The sequence below is a fragment of the Acromyrmex echinatior genome, chromosome 17 (assembly GCF_024713525.1).
Source record: "Acromyrmex echinatior isolate Ae372 chromosome 17, ASM2471352v2, whole genome shotgun sequence".
In the NCBI taxonomy this organism is placed as follows: domain Eukaryota; kingdom Metazoa; phylum Arthropoda; class Insecta; order Hymenoptera; family Formicidae; genus Acromyrmex; species Acromyrmex echinatior.
The window spans coordinates 4078257-4098958 of record NC_141868.1 but is presented as its reverse complement, the minus strand read 5'-3'; the positions used below and the strand labels follow the sequence as shown (position 1 = coordinate 4098958).

At 37.7% G+C, this 20702-nt stretch overlaps 3 protein-coding genes across 7 annotated transcripts in view; 1 reads left to right on the top strand and 2 right to left on the bottom strand.

The window, feature by feature from the left end:
• The first annotated feature begins 12 nt into the window (after nucleotides 1–12).
• On the top strand, nucleotides 13–7226 carry calypso (ubiquitin carboxyl-terminal hydrolase calypso). The gene is made up of 8 exons (XM_011065739.2): nucleotides 13–220; nucleotides 351–565; nucleotides 862–1628; nucleotides 2269–2402; nucleotides 5007–5111; nucleotides 5187–5503; nucleotides 6194–6342; nucleotides 6482–7226. Exons 1-8 carry the CDS (start codon nucleotides 163–165, stop codon nucleotides 6558–6560), a joined length of 1824 nt encoding a protein of 607 aa, XP_011064041.1. The 5' UTR covers nucleotides 13–162; the 3' UTR covers nucleotides 6561–7226.
• Nucleotides 2409–5010, bottom strand: LOC105151803 (uncharacterized). Its single transcript, XM_011065728.2, has 2 exons — nucleotides 4540–5010; nucleotides 2409–3712 (listed from the first exon to the last, which is right to left on the bottom strand). Exons 1-2 carry the CDS (start codon nucleotides 4708–4710, stop codon nucleotides 2441–2443), a joined length of 1443 nt encoding a protein of 480 aa, XP_011064030.2. The 5' UTR covers nucleotides 4711–5010; the 3' UTR covers nucleotides 2409–2440.
• Nucleotides 7227–7305: 79 nt separating the features above from the next.
• The window catches only part of LOC105151817 (uncharacterized), a 101445-nt gene continuing 88048 nt past the window's right edge, over nucleotides 7306–20702 (bottom strand). For 4 of the 5 annotated variants that reach the window (XM_087415170.1, XM_011065749.2, XM_087415171.1 and 1 more), the window contains exon 2: nucleotides 7306–13231. In XM_087415170.1, coding sequence (XP_087271296.1) covers nucleotides 11778–13211 — 1434 coding nt within the window. In that variant the 5' untranslated portion in view covers nucleotides 13212–13231 and the 3' untranslated portion in view covers nucleotides 7306–11777. The remainder of the gene's footprint in view (nucleotides 13232–20702) is intronic. The other variant, XM_087415172.1, reaches the window with a different exon arrangement.

Sequence of the window (20702 nt, the reverse complement as noted above, 5' to 3'; positions counted from 1 at the left end):
ATTTTTTTACTATCAATCTCCAAAAGGAGATTCATAGAAACGCAGCTTGTGCTCCAACACGTGATGACGTCACGTGATTGCTTGAACGAATATGGCGCCTCTGATTAGAGTACGATGAATTTGTAGGAGTTTTCTGCTATTTTGCGTCTGACAGTTGACAAGATGCCCGTTGACATTAATCGATTGACAGAAGGTTGGCTAGAACTAGAAAGTGACCCAGGTATGTTGTTAACTTTGAAATATATCTATCAATCGTTTGTTAATGGAAATCTGATGTCCGGAGCTTAGGAAGTACTTTATGCTGTAAATTTGTAACAATCAAAACTATAACACTTTCCACAACTATTCAGGTCTGTTCACGTTGCTCTTGGAAGATTTTGGTGTGAAGGGCGTCCAAGTGGAGGAGATCTATGATCTGCAAAAGTCTCTGGAAGGCCCAGTCTATGGCTTCATCTTCTTATTTCGGTGGATTGAGGAACGACGATCTAGGCGGAAAGTCGTGGAGCAGGATGAGAGTTTTGTCAAGGACGAGGAGATTGTTAACAATATCTTCTTCGCCCAGCAGGTCTAACACACAGAAGTTCTACTGTTAGGTTGTCAAAAAAGTTCCAATTCATCCTTTGGTTTTTACGAATCTAATTTATTCGAAAACAATGACATTATTCCTTAAAATAAAACCATTCAGTAACCATTTAGATCCTTAGATGTGAAGAACTCATGAAAAGCTATCTCAAGCTTGCTCAATCGTTGAATCATCCTTTGTATATAAAAATTAAAAAGTGAATCAGAACTTTATTGATTGACAACTTAGTGTATATAAAAGATATATCTTTTTAACACAATATTATATAATTGCCGTAGGTGGTCCCCAACAGTTGCGCCACTCATGCACTACTCTCAGTGCTGCTAAATTGCCCGAATATCCACCTAGGTACGACTCTGTCACGATTGAAGATGCATACCTCCGGCATGTGTCCAGAGAACAAGGGTTGGGCGATCGGCAATACGCCAGAACTAGCCTGCGCACACAACTCGCATGCAATGCCTCAAGCGAAGAGACGACAAGACAAGAACACTGGTGTTTCCACGGGTAGATTCACTGGCGAGGCTTTCCATTTTGTCAGCTACGTACCGATAAATGGTAGGCTGTTTGAGCTGGATGGCTTGAAACCCTATCCCATGGATCATGGACCATGGAAGGAACATGAAGAATGGACGGAGCAGTTTAGACGTGTCATAACTGATCGTTTAGGCATGGCAACTGGTGAACAATTGCAAGATATTAGATTCAATTTGATGGCCGTTGTACCCGACAGACGTCTCGCTATTTCGCATAAATTAACGATGCTGAAGACCAACAGACAGATAGTCTTGGAAGCTTTGCAGCAGTTGATGAAATTAAGTCATCAAGATGGCAACGTTGAGAAGAATTCACATAAAGAGATTGATCCCGATAAAGAGAAACAATATGAGAAAAGAAACAAGACCGAGGATGAAAATGGATTGCCTAAGACAGAAATCGAAGAATCGCCTACAATTCCCACTATCAATGTTGAACGAAATAATGATTCAGCAGTGGTTTTGGATGAATCGGTCTCTGGCATCGCATCTGGAAAAACCGAATCCACGTAAATAATAATCGAGTGTTTTCATATAACATACGCTGTTATCTCTAGTTTTACCAATAACTTATTTGACTGATAAAGTTGAGAATAAGTAAGTGAAAATCGAGAAATATTCAATACAAATAAGCGAGGAAGGCCATATTCTGTCAAAGCGGAAGTTGATGCTTAATAATAATGCTTAATAATAATTTTTGCGTGAATTTTACAATTTTCAATTCAAGTAAACACACGTTGATTATATTTGTTGGTCTTAAAAATATTATTAAACACCAACATTCGCTTTGACCGAACATAGTCTTCGCTTATTTGTATCGATAAAATTTAAGTTAATAAAATCATCGATTTTTCTGCTACAATTTCAATTTTTCTTCTTTTTTTTCTTTTTTGTGCTAAATATATAATACAGAATATTGGAAAAATGTAAATATAATGCAAATAATTCTAACGATACAAATAAATCGGCGATTCTAGTGTTAAATCTTGTAGGAGAGAATATAACAATTTGAAAGTATAAACTTTGTTAGTTTTTTTTTTCAAAAAATTAGAGTATATTCTGATATAATATATTTTATTTATTTATAACAAATTCACAAAATTGTTCGGTGCTGCAGTTTTGCTATAAGCGATTTATGTTTGATTTCAGTGGAATGGAGAAAGTGGTGATGTGCGCTCTGGATTACGCCACGCCGTTACGAATTCAAACTTCACCAGCTCACAGCTCATCGAGTACAGATACATCGTCGGAAATCGGATCGGCCTTCAACTCGCCTACTCAAGGTAAAAGAAAAAGAGAAAAGACAAGAGAAAATGCTACTTCACGGCAATTCGTCGCACAATCGTCTGGTGGTGCACACCTTCTTGCTTTGGCAAAATATCAAGGCATTTGGGCAGGTCATTCGGATTGATTTGATACCTTCGGAATCCGGCACGTTGTAACAAATATAATAATGAGAATCCGAAGCGGGATCTTTTATCTTACCAAGTTCTTGACACAATCTCTCCTCGGACTCTTCTTCATATATTGTACTTTTGTCATTGGCATGAATATTCTCGAAGAATATTTCGTTCACAGGAAGCTTTACGTTGCTGCCGCACGTTTTCACACTCTCGATATCGCAGATTCGCGAGTACATGTTGAAAGCCGTATGCAGCGGACAGGAGTACTCCACTACGGTAGCAGTTTTCGGCTCACATGTGTAGTATCGATAACAGTCGGTCTTATTCGGCAGACGGACGTTCCTTGTGCACGTCACGACGCTAACGGTTCGTGGCATTAATCGATGCGCCATGTTTCTGTACCGGTTGATCGTGAGATACTGTTTGTTTCCGAGATTATCGCTAATCCTTATTATGTTGTTGTCAGAATCCAGCTTGTCGATTAGCAGCTCCAAAGTACTCACCGTTGAAACGGTGCTGTCCGTCGTCGCGACGGTATTCATCTGAGGTTCGTTGCTTCCCATCATCTCAGTTGGTTCGTCATTACTGTTATGTAACTCAGTTCCTTCAGTATAGGTTTGCACGAGGTAATTCAACGATACGTTCTGTCTTTGATTATGAGACGCGAAGATGGTGATAGTCTGCATTGGATTTATGGTTGTAGTGTCTCTTATAGGTATCGACAAAGAACTTGATATCGCGGCTGACAGTTCCTTGTAGATGTGCAATCGACTCATTAATTTGTTTAGCCATTTGTAATGATTATCCACGATGTCCTTATATTCTTGCATCAGAGACAACGATAGTTGGCCTTGGCTATTCGTGTATATATAATTCTCTTCCTTGTGATACGATGCATTTCTCACGCTTTTGTCGCTATGCGTCGTTTTGTCCGATTCTTCAAATTCGATCAAAGGATATGCGGTCATCGTCTCGGTCGTCGAGTCGTAAAAGTCGTCAATCACATAAGACGAGTCAACTGTTTCGGAGAATTCTAAAGGATCCTCCGTATATCCTAGATAGCTGGTATCCATTGGATTGATTAGTTCGGATATCTCATGCTTTTTCGTCACAGGAGAATCGGTTGAGAGTATATCGCATGTCCAGATATCACCAGGAATCACGCACATCCGTAAATATGGTTGAAATACCTAAAATCGTATTTAAAACATTTGTTACCTTGATGAAAAAAATGCTTATAATGTCTCATAATATTTTTAAGAATTTGTAATTAATTTTAGGGATTTTAAATTTAGGGAGATTTTTCTTAAAAATACGTTAAATTTCTTAAGATTTTACAAATTTTCTTCAAAAATTAATGAAATGAGAAATATTATAATATATTCCAAAATTTTCTTCTGTATAAAAAATTTTAGAAAAAAAATATATACTTTCTCAGAATTTTGGAAGTATTTTAATTTTACAAAAATTTTAAGAAATTTTCTAGGAAGTTATAAAAATCATATAGAAATTTTGAAAAATTTGGAAGGATCCCGCTGCATTAATTATATGGAAAATTAGTAATAGATAATCTTTAAACTGTAATGCATCAAAGGCATAAAATTTGTGTTCACATCATCTTTCCCACATCATAGCTGTATTTAAAATTTATTGATAAAAAAGGGTGCTTTCCAACAAAAGACACAGTATAACATCGTGAAGCATTACATTCTTGTTGCCAATGTTAAACAAAGATGAAACAATCAATCTTGCTAGAAAACGGCAAAGAATTATCCATTATTGAAGTGTCTATATATCTTTCTTGTATCCATGACATCTTTCGTTATAAGTTATATATGAAAACTAATTCATATCATCGAGACGCAATTTTCCATATAATTAGTGAAGGTCCTTTATAAAAGTTCTGAAAAATTATATGAATATTTCTATTCTAAAAAAAATTTTTTCTTCAGAGTAATAGTGCCATTAGAATTGGGAGATCTCTGTTTGTCTTATTTGTTAACGCTAACGTTCTCACCAAGCCTGTGTTACACTTCGCTGGAACCCACACGTAACCACCGCCTGGCAGATTCACGCAATTGTAGAAAATCGTGCAACTCGTTAGGTGTGGCTTCTTTGGTTCTGGACATCTCGAAGAGCTCACCGGACAGATCAGGCTATACGCAAGGAGGATCGATACGAACCGCATCCCGTACCGTAACTGTTACAGACTGCAATTCATGCGTCTGCCTTAAAAACACTGTGTACTTTTCACGCGTACATACAGTCATACATCTCTGCGAGACGTTTCGTTTCGCACCTTCCACGTACAGTTACTTGACCCGTCTGTTACAAATTGCCCATCTGCTAGTTTCTAGTCTAAATAGAATTTTGGAAATGTTTTATGTATGCAAAGCAGGAACCAGTTTTTGAATCATTAGCGTTAATTTCAAGAACCTCGAATGACTAGAGGAAGATTTTTTTAAATATCTTTGTATCTTTTAGCTTGGGGATGGAATTCTGGTCAGAGCAGCCCTACGTCGACGAAGGACTTCAAGAAGTTTGTAGTCATCAGAGTTGCTGGTGACGAGAAGAACGAAGCGGGTTTGAGTAGGTAGATTTATGCGATTTATACGAAATATATTTGTCGGTTATCTTACATCGAAATGTTTCGCTTCTACGCAGGTCGTTCTCTGGGAAATATTAATATAAACGGGAAAAGATTGGTTTCCGACAGTGGTCATTTACATAAGAAGGTCTGCCTATCGGGTGAAGTCAGAATTCCTCACGCGAGGGTGAAAACCAGCAACGGCGACACAGTCACGGAGGAGAAGAAAGTCGAGAAAATCGATCCTAAACTGTGCTCCAAATATCCGGAATTGTTCGAACCGCACACGTTCGCACCCAAGGATCTCTTGGCGTTGCTGAAAAATTTAGAGCACGAGATCAGCGTATGCGAGACCAGCCTGAAGGACGAGAACGACAAAAGAAACAAGTACAAGGTTGGTCTTATGCGTGTTACAAAGCGCTTGCTATTTTTAACGGCAAAGATTGCAGCTAATAGCCATGATATCCCGTCCCATTTCTCATGATTATACATCACAATTTATGCCTATAATTAATTGCTAAGCAAAATAAAATCAAGATCAATAAACAAGCGTAAGATATCAGGTTAATAAAGAAATAAAATATCAAATTTATTCAAAACAATAATGTGACACGTTTCTCTACTTATAAAGAAAAGAGTGTCCCTCCTATTTTGATGAGCTTTTAATATATTGTAGTCTAGACTAAAATGAAGCATATACTTTTAGGGGGTGAAACATCGCTTAGTTTCCTTTAAAGTGAATATCATCAAACTATAAAAAAAAATGAAAAAACTTTTTCTAATAAAAGTTGGGACTACTTTATGATAATGATAAAAAAATTCTCTTCAATAAAAAAATTTATTTATAAAAAGATAATTAAAATTTTTTTCAATCTTTACAACATATTAAAAGCTCAAAAGAGGGACATTTCCCTGTTTCTTTTGTTAATCATCTGCAGTCATAATAAAACGAAAAGATCAGACTAGATTTACTAATTGAAGTATTAAAAATTAATTAAAACATGATAAATATATAAATAATTAATTGATATGTTATCGAGCACTTTACTCTTATGGAACTATAGAAATCATGTGAATCTTTCAGATCGACGATTGCCGGAGAACGCACAATTATGACGAATTCATTTGCACCTTCCTCTCGATGCTTGCTCAGCAGGGGAAACTAGCGGAGTTGGTTCAACAACATCTAACGTTAAAGAAGCACTCTTCTGTTTCAGTGAATAGGGTTCACAGGTATATTTTCGTGTCTGATCGATGAATATTCAATTATTTTGAATTCTCATAAAAAATTGATTGAAGTAATTGTTAAGTTGATCTGTTATAATTAATTGCCTAAATTAATTACTTTACTGAAGTCGAATTTCAATTACAGGTCATCAAAAAAATCGGATACCCGTCAAAACTCTTCACGCAGACGTCGTGGTAGAACAAAATGTAAAAAGCGAAAGTAATTTTTAATTAACGTAGTTTTAAAGCTTAGGGCATTCCATCTGTTAAGAATTATTTGGATTGTTATAACGGGCATCCATAGAAGTACATCCTATAGAAACCACTTGATAGTTTTAATCACGTAGAGGCCATATATCTATAATAGAACGATTCTAAATTATACGTGAATACTTTAGAGAGTGAATTTAGAGTCCGAAACAAGAAGCAAAAAAGTCACGCGAACGTAAGGCGTTTATTCTCCGAGTTAAAATAAATTAAAGTATTCAAAATGTTTATTCATACGACTTTTTCTCTGGCTTCAAATTTACTGTGCAATATTGACGTTAAAAAACGCCCTGTATAATTTCTAAATATTATCTTTTCAGAATCATGATTTATCGTTCTTGATATTTCTAGTTTTTTAGTAATGTATTTTTTAGACGATAGGACTGATTTCAATTCAAATGCTATCATTACTTTTTATCACTCTGTACAAACTATTTTACAAAATGGCAAAGTATACATATATATATTTTTTATATTCTTTGTATAATCAGCTGTGTGATGTTTAATTGTCTAAAGTAGATACTTATGCTTATTTTTTAGAGATATATTCTGTCCCTCTTTTCTGAATCATATTTCGTATGAAATATATGTATATGTATTTATAATTTATTGTAAAAGCATAACATGGCATTTCTTTTTTCCAAATTACTGAAGAGGAAAAGAAAGGGAGGCGCTAGGAAGTCAAAGAACCAGGAGAGGGGCTTTGTGTCAAAAACATTGAAAATATTTATTTATCGGTATTCATATACAAGTACACTACACGCGCTGTGGATATGTCCCTTAGAATCTAAATACTTACATCTCCGAGCAGCGCCGGAGAAAGGAGAACCAAGCTTATTCGATTGGAATTACGGCTGGTTTTTTTTTAAATCGTAAATCGGACGACGGGTCATCGATCCTCGCCTCTAAGTCGCTTTACCGTTAGTATAGTGCATAGGAACTGTAGTCGAAACGCGCGCGAAATGATTTCGCGGGGGCACAATTGAGGAGAGTAGAAGTGGAAGAGGGAAGAGGGAGAAGGGCAGAAAGGGGGTAAGAGTGTCGTTCCTTCTCCGGCCGACGCTCCGGCGGTCCTCGTAACTGCTTTTTGGCAAAAAGGTGCGATTGTATATTTACAAATTGTTTGTAACGTGTCGGCTCTCTCGCGATCGTCGCATTATTGTGATCGTTCGAGGCGAGCGAGGCAAAAGTGCGCGAATAATCGGGATGTATTTCTGTGTGTGTGCGTGTATATGTGTGTATATGTGTGTTGTATTTGTGTGTATGTATCTGGATCTATGTATTCTCAAAAATGTTTAGAGCGAATCTCAGTCTGAAGAGTGAAATGTCACTCTTAAAGATATTGAAAATTGAGTTACTCTTTTTCAAGACTGGTTTTTCACTCTTTAGAGTGAAATTCTCCATTGCGAAGAATTTAGAGAGAATGTGTTAAATCCGGAAACGTGTCGAGACCTCGTCGTTGATCGCGGAAATCGCGGGCACTCGTTAGTTAACAATAGAAGACAACGTATTTACATGGTGCAGCATCCCCGTATCTCTCGCCGACCGCGGTCGAGATACGCACATGACTTCGTCGTTACAAACAGGCACTCTCGGTATTTTACAGCGACGCGACTGCGATGTTGCTGGCAAACATCGTTCTTTACAGGATATCGGAACTCAGCGACGACGATTCGGAACATTTTATTGCTATTTATGGTCGTATCTGAACGCGATTAATCAACATCGTTGATCTTACGTTTGCATTTTGTGCGCTCAGTCGACCCCCTCCTTATAGAAATTTATATTATATTATAATATAATATTATATTATAATACTGGAAGATGTAGTGATTAATTACTTATTAAGCACTGAGAATAACATTACTTTTAGTACTCAAAATAAATAAATAATCATTATCTTTCAGTAGACATTAATTGGATTTCTGTAAAGGCCTCGATGTCGGCCGCGGAATTTACAAGCATACCGTATACAAAATGTGGAACATTCACGCCCGGGGGAAGTGTTAAAAAAAATATATAATATATGGGGGCAAGAGAAAGGTAATGACGAGATCCTGTGTGAGAAGGGATTCCAAAACGCCGCCGATCTCTCGGCTTCAGTTTCCTCCTCGTCGTCGTCGCACGCTCCACCGCATAACATAGGCGATTAATGTACAATAAATAGAGATGCCTTTTCGCTATTAAACGGCCCTTAGGTGATCAATATTATTGCATGAAATATTGCACAATATTAGTTGCTTTTCATTTACCAAAACTTAAATAATTTGTGACGTCATAACTTAGTTGAATGCACGTTCCTTTTCATTCTGTGACAAGTGAGAGTCAATCGAGTTTTCAATGTACAATCTGCACAAGTTTTACTGACTGAGTCTTGTTAATTCACATTAGTGAGATTTATAAACTGTGTTGTTATGCGATAACTTTGTCATCAAAGTAAGCAAGTAGTGACACATAACTTAGACTCGATATCACTTGTGTGAAAAAAATGGAAAGCAACTATTATTGATCTATATTGAAGACTGCTTGTTTTGAATTGTTTAAAGGGTTCATAGATAATTTAGACCTGTTCTTTTTAGTCAAGTTTTTTTGCAGGGTTCATCTTTCTTCCTTTTTTCTCCAATGTGAAGAGAAATGGGAGAAGATAAACTGTGCAAAAAGTTGAGCTAAAAAAAAAACAAAGCCGTTGTACAAAATAATTGAACAATAATATGGAGCATCTAAGGGTCATCTTCACGGTTGCTCCCGGATTCGCGCCTCTATCGCTCTAGCGTATCACATTGGTAAAAACGTATGGTTGATCGATCGGGGAACAATGATCAGCAAAGTATCGCCGTATTCTTTCTTCACGTCGCCGACTTCGTTCCATTATCGTCGAATAGATATTTTACTTTCCTCATTCTCCCCTTGCGCTTTCGGGAAAAATCACACTTTGGTTCCGATCGGTGGACTCGGTGATCCGGGCCGATAACACGACTTCAATTTCGACCGGTCTCTCCCTGTTACACAATCAATCTCTCATACCTACGAATCGGCGACGGCACAATCGAGCACTGCACGTACGTTACAGCTCGTTTTTCAATGATATCGAAAAATACATTAATTTGAAAAATATATATATATGCACATAGTATATATATATTTCTTGCAAGTATACTATGTAAATATATATTACATACACCTATAGGCTCGCTTAATACTTCAATACGCGCTAAATTCCGCCTTCCGAGAGGACTTTCCGCGGCGATTGTATGTACATATACATCCAAATTAGCGTTTCTCGTCCGGCGTTTTGTAACACAGATGCATTTTCGTATTCTTTACATATACATATATACAGACACTCGCCACTACGCCGACCGTAGCGTTTGGATAGCAAAAGTATAAAAAAAAAAAAGAAGATAACGGATAGTCGCGCAGAGATCGCGTGAAAATCTGATGTCGAGAGATACCGAAGAAGAATAAAAGAAGAAAGGAATCTAAGGATCTAACTTGCGGAGCTTCGTCCAGGTTTTCGGCGCGGCTCTCGAGATGCAATAGAAGAGGCAATAAATAAAAAAAAAAGCGAATTCGGAATGAACGTACCGGTGAACCGAATTTCTGAGGTTTCTAGCAAGATAGACGTCGCTTCCGAAGGTTCTTGATATTCAATAACAACCGTGTAGACGTGCAAGATCAATAACGAAGGTTCGGTCGAGTTTTGGCGAATAAATAAATGAGGAATTAAAGCTACGCCTCGAAGCTCCACCGCACGAGATCGCCAGTGTGATGGCGAATAAGGAGAAAGATGACGATGATGATGATGACACGATGACGCAAAGAGAAAATAAAAGGAAGAAGAAGGAAGAAGTAATCCCTGCTTCGTATGCGGGAATGAATCGTATTATGAATATCCGATGGTAGTGAGATAGCCGGTTGCGCGACCAATTATCAATCGGGGGAGAAAACTCGCGTGTAATAACGCTCCGTTTAATACAGATCGCAGTGCCTTCGTTCACCTGATCGCGCCGATTACGCTCGGCCCAACTCGTCGCGATACGTCTGCCCGAATCGGCAAAGCTCTAGTTAACGATAATGGTAATAATAGAAGAACGATTAACCTACGGGAGTCTTATAACGTAACTTATAGCGTTACAAGGTATCGCATCGGCTCTTAACTCCTAACTCCACTTTGCTTCGGAACCCAAGAGTGCACAGAAAGAACAGTTTCACTGAAGGATCTAAAAGTTTAGCTAAATATATAATAGAATATGAAAATCATTTTTGTTAAACTATTAAATTAATCATGTATATTGAGACAAAATGTACTAAATTTTAATATATATTTATTTAAATAGTGCCAACTGAAACATTTATTTACAGTAAATAAACATTTAATCGATAAAAGAAGATTATTAAAAAATGAAATGATTCTTGTATCATAAATAAATATATCTTTATATTTAATAAATATTTTGTTGGCGCTATTCAAACAAATGATTTGTAAAAATTTGGAATATTTTTTTCTGTGTAGGACGATCAAAATAATTACTATAGAAAATTTTTTAATAAAAATTTTTTAATAAATTTTTTAATAAAAATTCGTTACAATAAAACCGTCTTTCGTATGGAGAACGCCTTTAACCCTTCGACCGGTAGCCGTCGAGTCTACCTAAAGGCAGGACTCGTTTTCAAAACGGCGTTTAAAACGGTCTCTCGCGTATCACAATAAGTTATAAGTTTCATCGAAGAGGAACCCTCAGAGGTATAATCGACGGGTTGAAGGATTAAAGTTTTCCGTGGACGCAACGAGACGGGAGCGTCTTGTTGCGTCTTCCAATTATCGATAACCCTCATGCAACGAGCAGATCAGATCGGTAATCGCAAATCATTCACGAGTGACTCGCGAGTATTCTATCTTATTTCAAAGCGACCGCTACGGATCTGCTCTCGTTGCACCGGCATCGTGAAAGCTAGCTTCGCACGCTCTTCATTTCTTTCATTTCTTTAAATAATCGCGCGAATTTATAGAATCCTTTACGCTCGATGCGATCAAACTCGACGGTCCAAGGCTCCATTGTCCTTCCCACGCGTCCTCCAGACGATGGGATCCACGTCCAATTCCCAGGAATCCCGGCATCCGGCCAGGGGAGGAGGACCCGCAGTGACCCGCAGAAGAAGGGGAATCGTGTCCTTCACGGTCCGCTGACCGTGGCGGCAGAGTGACCCGTCACCAGGCCGTCTGCCGCGGCCGCCGCCGCTGCTGCGACGGGCTTACCAAGACGGAATATCGATTGTAGAGACGCGACCTCGGACGCGAGGCGGTCCAACTTCATCTTCACCTCCCGATCGCTCTCCGAGACCGTAGTGACAGTCGGACCGGTCCATTCAGCGCCCAACGAGATGCCAGAGTCGCGCTCGTCGCTGGAACCCTCGTCCCAGGGTGGCGACGCTCGCGGTCCAGGTTCCTGCTTGATGCCCTGCAGCGCGAGCAGGGCGCTCGCGGCGTCTTTGTCGCCGATGCGCGACTTGTGCCTGAGTTTGTGGGGCAGACTGTTGTTGGCGGCCGGATTATTCTGGGAGCCCACAACCATCTGGGGACCGGCCTCGTCGCCGCTACCGGACGACAGCTCGAACGGTGATTGCGCCCTGCGGCCGCGCGACGACAGGTTCAGCGCGCTCGTAGTGTCCAGGTGGTGCATCGCCGGGTGCGAGTACGGGTATTGGAAGCTCTCAGCCTCCGGATACGCGGTCGTCTCGGGCACGTAGAGCTGGGCCGGCGATCTTGGCGAACGGGCGCCACTCACCGGCTGATGGATCACCGACGTATGCACCGGGCTGGGAGTGCGCGTGTAAAGAAGCGCCGCCGAGGGAGGTATCTTCGCACGCTTCACGCTGATCGTCGGCTCCGCGGGCAGCGCAGCCAACACGTGCTCGGTGCTGATGACGGACTCACCGCAGATGCCGAACTTGTCGTGTATCGCCTCCAGCTGCGCCTTGAGGATGTGGTTCTCCTTGCTGAGCTCCATCACCCGCTGCTCCAGGACCATGTCGTTGAAACGGCGCTTCTCACGTGACCGCTTGGCTGCCTCGTTGTTGCGTCTGCGACGGTCCCAGTAGCTGTCATCCTTCTTGTTGTCGGGGATGAACTCGCGCTGCTTACGCTGTGAGAATAGCTCCTTTCGTAGGTCGAAATTGGACGGGAAGTTTTCGGGATGCGTCGTTACCTGCGCCGCATCATGATGAAGATGTTGCTGCTGCTGCTGCTGCTGCTGCTGCTGCTGCTGCTGCTGCTGCTGCTGCTGCTGCTGTTGCTGCTGCTGCTGTGGTTGCGGCTGCTGGGCTTGGTGGTGGTGGTGATGGTGCGGTTGGGGCTGCTGCTGCTGCTGCTGCGGTGGTCCTTGCTGTTGGTGCTGATGTTGCTGAATCGCAGATGGGGGTCCGCCGTGATGGCCGGGATGCGTGAGGGGCACCGTGAGGGGTCCGTGGGCGTCGTGGGGCCCGCCATGGGGCGCACCGTGCCCACCACTGTGGGCCATTGTGTGCGTGGCCGGCATGTTGCTGTTCAGACACGCGGTCTCACCATTGATGGGCGATCCACTCTGGCGGGAGACAAACTCTGCCACCATAATTTGTCTTCTTAGTACATCTGGAACGAAAAGGATCGGTTGATCAGTTAATCGAGCGAGATGGAGATATCGCCGCGCGTGGGATTTTTAATTCATAGGTCAACTCGCGTGCGCGACTCGTTTATTAGTGGCCATGACGAAACTTTGGCGTGCCAAACGACGATGATAATACATACGTCAGAGAGAGAACTGGTTTACGTATTGTGCATGTAAATTAGAAGGGAGGGGTATCGTTGTTGATTGAAAGGCTTGTTACCAAACTGTCTTGGATTCAGGTTTGAAAATGAAAATTAGGGATTAGAAAGAAACTTTAAAATTATCTATAGAAAACAATTTTATAAGGAACGTAAATAAATTCTATCTGCTCCATTTTCTTCTCTTCCAAAAATCCAATATCAATTTATTATTGAAAAAGAGTAATTTTGTATTTATTACATTTTTTATTTATTAAATTTTTTATTTATTAAAGCAAAAGTGTTGAATAACAGTACTTTTAATATACTTAAATTAAGTAATTAATGAATTTCTTTTTGTAAAAATTGACATTTTACATTAATATCGACCGACGTACATTTTGATGTTATCTTAATGTCGACTGGATTTTCCGCGATTTTAGGAAGCGTGTAATTTCCATTATTTTCAAATTACTTCGGAAATAAACTCTCTTCGACTAAATCAGAAGGAAAATTGCTATTCATCGAATCCCTTCTATTTCTTCTCAATCTTAATAAGACGAAGATTGATTTGTGTAGCCAATTCTGACGTCGAAACACGAGAGAGAGAGAGAGAGAGAGAGAGAACAGCTAAAGATAAAGAGATCGAGGGACACTCGCACTGCCAACGGACGCACTTCTCTCGTCCAAAACAGCTTGCAAAACAGCCTTAAGTAAGGTCGCGTTCGTCAAGGTCGAAGGTGCCAGTGAACCCAAGTCGTTTGCTTCACCTCCAAACGATCTTTTAATGAAAGAAAAAAATACCTACGTCAATTCTTGCATAACGATCGATTCTATAAAACTGGACCTCCTTGATTTTTATGATCTACGACGAAGTTTACTCGAAGAAGTCGATAAAGTTATCTGTTGGTCAATTAACCAATTAATGGCCGCTTCTTCGAGATAATAATCTTCAAATTTTGACGACGAGGTAACCACGATAATCGTGACGTCAGCTCATATAATTAGGTTGTCCACATCGTCGATGATTATCGGTTTGCGATGAAATGAAGTCACGAGGTAGGAACGAGCGCGTCGCCTCGCGCGATCGCGCGTTTATTTTTAACCCGCGATCGTGGATGAAAATACTCCGGCCGGCGCGGCGCATCGCCTTCACGTATCGTACGTAACGTAAGTCTTAATCCGAACGGCCGGCGGATGCGCGGAAATGGTTACGCAACCGCGCACGTGCGTTTACCGAACCGCTCCACGTGTTCGGGATGTCGTGTCGTCGCAACGACGGAAAACACGTACGTTTGCCTGACCTTCGATATTTATTGCACAAGTCCCGGTGCGGCTCTAAGCCATTAGCGTTACCGTATTAATTACGATTGTGGAGATGCACGAGAAAGATGTCTTTTTTTTTTCCTGCGCGTTTTCTTTCCTCTCTCCCTCTCAGATTATAATTTGCCGTCGATCGGAAAAATCACGGAATGATAAGCTGACTGTATGAGATTTAAGAACGGTTTTGCTGAAGCGTCTAAAAATGTAGCAAAATACAAATCTGAAAATGTAGGACGCTTAAATTGATTGCTTATAGAATGTTAAAAACTTTCGACAGTATTATCATTAAGTTACAAAAAGCAGCACAAAGCAGTATAAGTTTTTAAGGTCTACATAATTATTTTATGATCTAACAAAATTATTTTCAGATCTGTCAGATCTGCACGAAAAGAACGATTCTGTTGAATATCTAAAAATTCAGCTAGAGATACAAATCTGAAAATAATTTTATTGAAACATCCAAATCACATCCAAATAATTCTATGAGACTCAAGTACGATAAGTAATGTTGCAAAAAGTTTTTGATAGTCCGAAATGTTATTTTAAGATTTATCTAAATTTTTCTGAAAATAATTTCGTTGAAATCCATCAAAATAATTATGTAGAACGCTTGAACTCTTGTGTTTTTTTTTTGCAGCTTGATAATATTGTCAAAGTTTTAACATTCTAATTATCAATTTAGCGTCCTACATAATTATTTCCAGATCCATATCTTGTAAAATTTTTAGATACTTCAGCGAACATAATTCTTTTCATGTGGTGTATGAAAAATCCACTTTTAGACAAGATAAATGTTGTTATATAAATTGACGTGTTTCATATTTTGCAAAAAATATTTTATCATCTCAATAGATATCTACATTGAATGTTAACAACCGATAATTAATAATCGCACGAGCTCGACTTCGTAAAAACACTAAAAACAATTCGAGACTTGTTTCGAATTTCGAATTGTCCGAAAATTTGTACAGTGATGTACAAAGGTCCATCAATGGAAAATAAAGCAATTAAGAATTCTATTTCGTCATCTTAAGGAAAGAATTCTGCATGAAAAATGTATCTGTTTTCTTGCCTCACAGAAATCCAGGGTTGGGTAAGTTAATGTTTTTTTTTAAACTAAATTTTAAGTTAAAGTTAATGGTTTATAAAATTAATAAAATTAAGTTGAAAGTTGAAGGAATAAAGAATTAACTTAATAAAAGTTAAGTTAAGATTAAATTAACTTAAGTTTAAAAAAAAGTTAATTTTGAAAAAAATTATTTTTGAGATCAGAATGTCCTAATCCTAATTTTTGTCAGAATCCTAATTTTTCTTAAAATGAGATTACTTTAAATAACCCTTACAAATATAGATTATAGGTAAATTTAATTTTATATCCACATGTAAGTTATATAATATAATAAGAGTTACACGATAAGGTATTTTTGTCAAAATCTTGCAAGAGAGAAGGATATATGTTTGCATTATTTCTCTTTCTTTAACCTTTATCTAACTTTCTTTAACTTCTGAAAACGACTGTTCATGCATGACTGTTCATTTACGACTACATCGATTAGATATTTGTTACAAAAAATATACATAAAAATTTAGAAAATGGGTGAATGTGCAACTCTGTTCTACAACAATTCTTCATGTTGCTGAAATATAACGTTTGTGATATCTAAAATTAATGTGATTCAAATATATAAGTGGGAATTGACAAAATTTAACGAGTCAATAAAAACTGATTACCGTATGGTGTGATTCTTATTACAGTCTTTCATCATAAAATCATTGAACTTTTTCTAAATTAATTCTCTAATGTTTAAGACACTTTATAGAAAAAAAATATCAGCATTAAGAAAGATAGAAAAAAATGTTCAATTAAAAAAAAGAGAGAGTTAATAAATTAAAGTTCAAAAGTAATTAAATGAAGTTCAAAATTAATGCAGTTTAAAATTAACTAAGTCAAAAGTTTTTAACTTTTAACGTTTCAACTAGTCTACCCAACCCTGCAGAAATCTAATATTAACCTAACCAATTCATTACTAAAGGACAGTATAAATTCTTATTTAGATACTAAAAGTTTAGATATTAAACAGTGCTTCCAATATTGAAAATAAGTAATTAATCACTGTCCTCCGGTATTAAATTGGCCAGTATCGGGTTTCAGTAAGAATTTATTACATTTTACATTACAACATGTATTTTACATAAGCAGACATCTCACCATCAGTCGGACAGTTTTCTATCCACTTCGTAATTCTCTCTATACCTATAGATTTCCACTGACAACCAGCCACATGCGCGTTACGCTGTCAAATCATAGTCGGCGCGGGAAATAAGATCTTGGCAGTAAAACGGCGCTCGCGCGCACATCGTTACGCTATTGATGAACTTTAGCTCCCGCAGCAATACAAATGATAAAGCACTTCGCGTGACGGATGTATTAATGACGCGCGTTATGTAAGCCGTTGGCGCGCGTTCATTTCCGCGGAAGCTCGTAAGACGCGCGCGGCGCGTTAATGAAAGTCGAGCCTCCGGTTGCCGTAAAGCGAGAGAGAGAGAGAGAGAGAGAGAGAGAGAGGAGGTTTACTCTCCGCGGAAGATCCCAGATCTCGCCCAGAGACGCCGCGGAAATCTAATACCGGCCAATATGAAAGACAGTAATTGATTACTTGTTTTAACCCTCTGCGAACTACGAAAACTACATCTCGTAGTTTCAAGTTCTAAACCTTATTTTGTTACAGCATGCAAATGAGCTTCCGCTTATAACGATTGATGGAAAGTTCAAGGTTTTTTTTTTTATCTACAATTCAGAATCTGATCTATAAATTGCACAATCGTCCAAAAATTTTCGCTTCGAGTCCAACTGACTCGTTCCTGTTATCGGGATTAATTATATTAAAAGCGTGGATGTTCAGTGCTTTTAGTGTTCTAAATAAATAATTAATTATTACACTTTTTGCTGAAGAATTTAAGAATTTAAATAGATGCGTCTATATAGAAATAAATTTTGTTCGATTATTAAAATAATTATATAGGATGCTCAAACTTCCTAGAGTATTAATGTAATAATAAAGGGCTCTAAATAATAATAATTACATTAATATAAGTTTACAGAGTATTAAAGAGCTAATCGCAGAACTTGTTGCGTATTATTATTTTATATATCTTAATAATAATTATATGAATTTGATATTCAAGTTAAGGGACTTCATCTGCACATCTATAATTATAACAAATTTATTGAATTTCTGGAGAGGGCTCGAATGCAGCCGAAACATGTCAAGATCTTGAATTTAAGAGAATAGATTTGAATATCAAATTCATGTAATTATCATTAAGATGTATAAAATAATTTTACACAACAAGTTCTGTGATTGGCTCTTTAATACTCTGTAAACTTATATCATTGTAATTGTTCCTAGAGAACTAAAATTTGTTGAAGATTATCCTAAAGACGTCCAAGGATATCTCCACCTTCAAAAGACATTTTAAAGATCATCCAGAAGACATTTCCAGAAACGTCTCTATATATAAAATGTTGATATGTGAAAAAGAAAGAAAATTTATTGCGCTCGTTTACATTCGTTTAACAATCGCAAGCAAACAATCCGATAAATTTACTGACCGAGAGCGAAATGTGCGCCAAAGCGAATCATCGAAGACTCGAAATAAAAATTTCTAGAATCCCAATATGGAAATCGGACAACTCACACCGACGTGATACGCGCTCGTTATTTAATACGGCGTTACGTAACTTGTCTGTTTTTTTTTCAGGAGCTCGAGAATGACTCATTAATTTTGCGACTCTAACGCTCAACTTACGTCGAATAATTCGTGCTCGCGAAACACGAAGAGGAGCAGCAATAAACACCGCGTGTTATGCGTCACATCGCCGGGAAATAGAACAGTTAAGGACATAATTCGGAATCTCTTCGAGATGACGGTGCATTACGTATATTTCGCGTTTCCCGCGAAACAAGAAGTTTCGATTACCCTATCATTTTTGGCAGAGTCACCGCGCTATGCGTCACGTTGCGGGGCAATAGAACAGTCGAGGATGTAATTCCTTCTTCGAAGTAATGATGTATCATTTTTATATTTCGCGTTTTTCCGCAAGTCGTTTCGATTACGCCGGTCGACAAGTGATTTTGTTAAATGAAATTTTAATTGATTCTTATATAAGTATATTTTTTTATGCTGATTCAAACTGAGAATAGAATTTATCCTAAGACTCCAAGTTTTTGTAATCGACAAAGTTCTTTTTAAAAATTATTTATATATAATAAATTAATTCTTTTAAATAACAATAAATTTCAACATTTTCTTACTAACAACAGCTTGCGTATGAGGTCTTTTTTTTAATTAAAATGATTTATTTTCGAAGCCTTTTATTATTATATATAATAAATAGAAAATCATATTAAATTCAGTAGTATTCTCTATCATTTATATCTAATAATAAGCAGAAAAGATAAATAGAGGAATTCTTTAATGCATTCAAAATTCTATTCTTCTCATTTTGGCAAACAGAATGAAAAGTCACAAAAAATACTGTAAAAGATACTCTACAAGATCAATTTAACACGAGATAAACGTAGAATTTTATCGAATTCGAGCAGCTTTATCGTATCATTTTCGGTGGAGTTATTGCGGCCACCCTGATTGGACGAATCCCGTGGAATCTCGCTGTTGAAGGATGTGGAAGTCTATTGAACGTTCTCCTGGCGAGCCGCATTGCCGGTGCATTACGACACAAGATTTGCAACCGGCTTGAAAGCCGAGGTGGTCGATCGGTTTCCTCGATATATCAGATCGCGCGACACGGGCAATGAATTATCACGAAATACCCGTGAAAAATTGAGCAATCTCTTGGAATTCCAGCCGCCCAATTACGACGAGTTTCGCGTGACTCATGTTATCCTTCGTCGCAAATCACGAGGCTCCTTTTGAATGGAATCATATTATCCGGCATCCGAAACAGTAGATCTATTTTTTTATCGCTGCACTGGACTGTAATATTTTTCCTCGGTTTCGTCAAATTTCAAATACAGAAAAAAGAAGGTTCTAGTGAAGTATTTAAAATTTTAACTATATACGGAGAAATATATTTGGTTGAATTAACTGGAATTCTGATGAAAAATGAACGATCCAGAATTCTGTACAGATAAAAGTCTGAAAATCATTTTGTTGGAGTTGTCAAAATATTTATATAGGTCACTTTAGTTGGCTGTTAGAATATCAAAACATTTCTCATCACGCTTGAGGTTTCCTACTAATAATTATTCTATTGACTCAACAAAATTATTTCTAAATTATTTTTAAATCTATATTCACCTAAATTTTTAGATATTTTAAGAAAATCGTTCTTTTCATCGCGCTTTTTTTTATTTGTTTAAAGCTCCCTTTCTGGAACAATTAAAACAACTACTTGTAGTCAACTCATCTTTGCCAACTTGCCTGTATTTCATCGAATAAAGTCTACAAAAAACGGTTTTACTAAAAAAAATTCAGCTAGATACAGATATAAAAATAATTTTGTTGGACTGAAATAATTATTTACGTCGCTCTAGATGTTTATTAGAATGTTGAAACTTTTTGCAATATTACTTATCATACTTCAATATAGTCTACAAAATTGTTTCAATAGTCAAACAAAATTATTTTCAGCTCATATCTAGTTAAATTTTGAAACACTTCAGGAAAACCATTATTTACGTGTATCTATTTTATTTAAAATATAACGAATATACACTAATTAATTCGACCACAAAGAACACATTTATGACAGAGCAATTTTGCTGAAGTAAAAATAATTCTATTGAACTCTTACAAATACTTTTACAAAACTCTTATCAATACTTTATTACAAAACTCGATAGTTTTGTTATCGAAATAATTAATAAGACATTCAAATTGATTACTAAAACAAAATTTTTTACAACATCGCTCATCATACTTGAGCTTCCTGTATAATTATTTTGATGTTTCAAAATTATTTTCCAATCTA